We start from the raw sequence: 4,541 nt of genomic DNA on the forward strand, positions 1-4,541 counted from the left end.
TTGGGTTGCCCAATGGCACCTCCCACACCCTCAGGGCTCCCTAGGGAATGACCAAGGGTTCAGGGCACTCGCCAGAGGGAAGGGCCTCAATGAGCTTCCCGTCCCGCCTCCCTGCTTTGCTCCTGGACTAAAGCCGGAAGCTAAGCTTGCTATGCATGGACCCCGCCTTCTGAGTCCCTATCTCGCTTCTACCTAAAAGCGTCATTTCTGCGATCTTCTTCTGTCTTGCTCTCTTTCATCACTACCGTTGAGCCCGGTGGGAGGGGCACTGGAGGGGCGGTGGGGTGCTGGGTGAGGGCCGGAAGTCTCCCTGGGGTGCCGGGGCCCGAGGTCTGACGCTGCAGACAGGAGCGGGGTTGACGGAGATGGCGGGAGGGTCCTCGGACCTGCCCACCCTCCCTTGGGCCCCCTCCCCCAGCGCTGCCTGGACTGGAACCGTGACATCCTCAAGAAGGAGCTGGGGCTGACAGAGAAGGACATCATCGACCTGCCCGCCCTGTTCAAGATGGATGAGCGCCGCCAGGCCAGAGCCTACTTCCCAAACATGGTGAGCCCCGCGGGGCCCCAGACCTCGCCCGGGCCAGTCGGGGGCAGCCGGATGCAGAAGGTCCCCTCGGCGGAGTCTGTTTGGTCGGGAAGTCCAGGTCCCCGCCCCCGGCCGAGCTGCTGGGTGGCCTCGCCCATCCGTCCCAGGCACTTGTCGTCTCTGGGCTGCGTTCCCTTCCAGGGGTGAGAATGGTCCTCCTCGCTGCCTCAGTGGGTCCTGGAAATCCTTCACCTTAACAGATAGGAAAGTGCTTTCTGGGTTAAAAGGACCTTTATGGGCGGGAGAGGGGATCCTTGTCATACAGGAGAGTCTTCTTTGAGAAGGAGGGAGGTTAGAACACACACACAGATACGTATATGTGCACACACAAATACCCATGCACACGCCAATGTGTACACATTTCACCACGTGTGTGTGCATGCACATATACCTACACATACGTGCAGAGGTAGGCTGCCTGGTTTCCGTCTTCAGCTCTGCCGTGTATGAGTTGCTTAGCCCCATCTGTGCCTCAGTTTCCTCGTCTGTAAAGTGGAAATAATCACAACACTTACTGGGTAGCTGGGAAGGAGCTTAGAACAGGGCCAGGAGAGTAGTAGCTGCTCACTAAACAGAACTGGTGTCTTACCCCCGTGGCAGGTGAACATGATTGTGCTGGACAAGGACCTGGGCATCCCGAAGCCGTTCGGGCCCCAGGTGGAGGATGTTTGCTGCCTGGAGACGCACGTGCGCTCCCTGCTGGAGCCCTTGGGCCTCTGCTGCACCTTCGTGGATGACATCTCCGCCTACCACAAGTTTCTGGGCGAAGTCCACTGCGGCACCAATGTCCGCAGGAAGCCCTTCACCTTCAAGTGGTGGCACATGGTGCCCTGACCTGCAGGAGGCTGCCGTGTGCGGGTCTCAGCCCCTTGATAATCCGTATCGGGGCTGGACCGGCCCTCACGGTTCTTACAACTGCAAGATGCCCTTAAACAATAACTGTCAGGAAACTTGGGGGAGGGGAGGATTCCTGCCTACAGGACCTAGAAATTACACGGCACACTTGGGGCCACACAGAGGGGTCACAGGGAGAGAGAGACCGCACGGGCCTGGGGTTCTGCTTTTTTTGGAGTTGGCTAGCGATTGCGGGCTCACTCTTTATTGGTGAATTTAAAACACAAGAGCTGGAATTTAAAGCACAGGAAGAGGAAAATCCAGGGGCCCAGATGAGATGGTCAGCTGTAGAAACCAACCAAACCAACCTTTGTTTCTAAAACAAAGGAGCCTGGGGGAGGGAGAAGCCTGGCTTTTTATCGAGTCCTGTGGCCGGCAATATGCTTATGGGAGACAGCCTTCTTTGAAGTGGCTACCTCAGCAATCAAAGCCGAAGGCAGGCACTTGCATCCCCAAAGAGAGGAGACCCAGCTGTCGGGGCTTACGCCCACAGGTGCCTTGGCGATTCCCTCCTCCCTTCCTTCTCCAGACTCCTTAAACCCTCCAGAGCTTCTCCTTGCCTGGCAAGGACTTGACAAGGGACTACTGTCCCCATTGGGAGCCCTTTCAGGAAGAGGGGAGGAATTTGGGATATCTGTACCCTGTCATCTCTCAGAAGGGCCCCAGCATCCACCAACGTCACCCCGGTGAGCCTCAACTCTGTCCTTCCTGAAAACAGCTGTGCACTTGGCCAGTGTCCATATAACCCTGATACGAAAAACAAAAAAGGAAGCAAAACCTGTGCACCCAAATCATTCCCCCAAAGTGTCTCCCTTAGCTCCTCCCCCACAGTCTCTTGTCCAAAACTGAAAGAGGGGAGAAGGGAAGGAGGTTCTGGAGGCTCTGGGATCACCAGTTCTGGTAGCCACGCCCTGAGGGTCAAGTTAGATCCCGTGGAAAGGGACCCTGGGGCCCCCCAGACATACCTTGAACTGCTGTCATCATTTTCAGATTCAGCTCTCTTGGCGTGTCCAGGAGGCTGCCTCCAATTAGTCATTCCTTCCCTGCCTCGCTCAAATCCCCTTGGCTTTCTGTCTGCAGCGCACACGCCATTGACTAGCTTCCCCATTCCCTGAGGGTCCAATAATTTACCTTAGAATTTTCCCTGGAACCAGATTTTATCAGAATGGCCTTCTCCATTTTCAAGATGCTTCTTATACCTCATCTTTCTGATGGACACAGGCTCCCCCAAATGTTGGGTCCCCCCCACACCAGCATCCTTGTGCCCAAGAGAGCAGTGCATGAAGACGCCCAGACTCCACCGTAGCCTTCTGCTGCCTGGTCTCTGGGCAGTCCCTGACCTCCCTCGTTGCCTGCCTCCACTTCCTATTCCTGATGCCTCCAGGCAGCTAAACCAGGACTTTTTCACCACCAGCCAGGCTCAGACCTGCCCCCAGGAGACAATGAAGGACCCACCTGTCCTCCCCAGATCTTAGAGTCAACATGTAAGCACTTGGCCCAACCTCCAGCCCGACAGCCAGTTCTGGGCCAGCAGCTGGCCTTACACACAAACCATGTGTCCCACAGAAGTTCACCAGCGCATTTGCTGAGCACCCTCTCCTTTGGACGGAACTAGATTAATTCCCTGGCTTCAACCACAAAAGACTCAGTTTCAACTAAAAAAGAAAAGTGTAGGGCCAGCTGATGTCAGGAGAATAAGTAAAGTGTAATTCCACTTTGAGAGTTTAAAAAGAGCCCATTTATAGCCAATGAAAAGATTATACCTCTGTATTCTTGAGAGAACAGGATTTTTCTTCTTGTACTACTTCATTCATCCTAACAGCAAGCATTTATTGTATGCCTACTAAGTGCATGGCACAGTGTCGGGCTCTGAGGCTAGGGTGGTTAGCAGCAAACTGCACCTTGTCCCTGCTTTGTGGAGCCAGTCAGGTCTCAACATGCAATGGTCACATCTAAATGGCCAGCATTTGTCATTTCAGGGGTGCGTTCTTTAGCAATGCCAACCTGCTATGTTCAGGAAATGCACAGGGCGCAGAACTTCCTGTAAGTCACAGTTTTAGATAAAAGTGGAGGGTTCTTTTTCAAACAAGCTTCCTTCCCCATCCAGCTGGGCCGGTACCACCTGGCAGATCAGACCCCAGAGCCTTCAGAAGCTGTCGTGCCCCCCCGCCTTTTGGGGCCAAAGCCCCAGACACCTGCAGCCCCAGAGTGCCTATTTGAAGTTTATCGGGAGACTTAGAGTTTGTCGTGTGTGTTTGCGTGTGTGTGTTTGGTTAATGTGGAGTTTGGGGTTTCTTTCATTTTTTTTTTTCTAGTCTACCTTAAGGGAAAGTGAACGCCTCCCCTGTGGAAACAGTGTGTGTTATAGATTTTTCTAAAACTCTTCCCATCGGGAAGTTGGTAGTTTCTGATGATTCTGGAGCCCCCAGGACTCAGACACCTATTATCTCGTTTGCCCCCTACCCCGTGTGACTGCCTTCAGTGTGTACGCCTCCCCTACCCCGTGGATTCACTGCTCTTCCCCGCCCCCCACTTTCTATAAATGTAGGCCTAGGATACACTTCTGTGTTGCACAACTCAGCTAAGTTCCTGTTTCGATCTTTATTTTGAAATATTCTGTGTAAGAGGGAAGGGGGGGTTTTGTGAAGAAGGCAAGAAGCAGGGCACAGTTTCAACTTTCTGGATGAGAGGCCATGTTGGAGATCGAAAGATGTTTGGGGAAGAGCCTGATTAAATAGCAATAAAATAAACCATCCGAGGGGAAGTTCTGTGTTGGTGTCATGTTCATCGTTGCTTCATGGGCGTGGCCTGGAGCGAAGCAGTGCACACGTGGGCCCGGCCTGGTCCTGCCGCCCCTGCTCTTCTGGGCACAAGGCCGGGGCTCACCAAGGATATCTCAAGAGTTTAGAATCCCCTACACATTCAGTGGATATGTATTACATGGCCACCACCCAAGGTCAATACCAATGCCCATAAAGCAGCCTGGCTATGTTTTTAAGTCCCTCCAAGAGAAACCAGGAAGGGGGTGGAGGAAGCAGGTTGAGGAAAGGGAAAAAGCCAA

At 53.6% G+C, this 4,541-nt stretch overlaps 1 protein-coding gene across 1 annotated transcript in view; it reads left to right on the top strand.

The window, feature by feature from the left end:
* The window catches only part of PADI2 (peptidyl arginine deiminase 2), a 45,002-nt gene extending 40,758 nt beyond the window's left edge, over positions 1 to 4,244 (top strand). The window contains exons 14-15 of the mRNA XM_077775573.1: positions 419 to 547; positions 1,187 to 4,244. Coding sequence (XP_077631699.1) covers positions 419 to 547; positions 1,187 to 1,420 — 363 coding nt within the window. The 3' untranslated portion in view covers positions 1,421 to 4,244. The remainder of the gene's footprint in view (positions 1 to 418; positions 548 to 1,186) is intronic.
* Positions 4,245 to 4,541: the final 297 nt, after the last annotated feature.

The sequence above is a fragment of the Crocuta crocuta genome, unplaced genomic scaffold (genome assembly GCF_008692635.1).
Source record: "Crocuta crocuta isolate KB4526 unplaced genomic scaffold, BGI_CrCroc_1.0 scaffold127, whole genome shotgun sequence".
In the NCBI taxonomy this organism is placed as follows: Eukaryota; Metazoa; Chordata; class Mammalia; order Carnivora; family Hyaenidae; genus Crocuta; species Crocuta crocuta.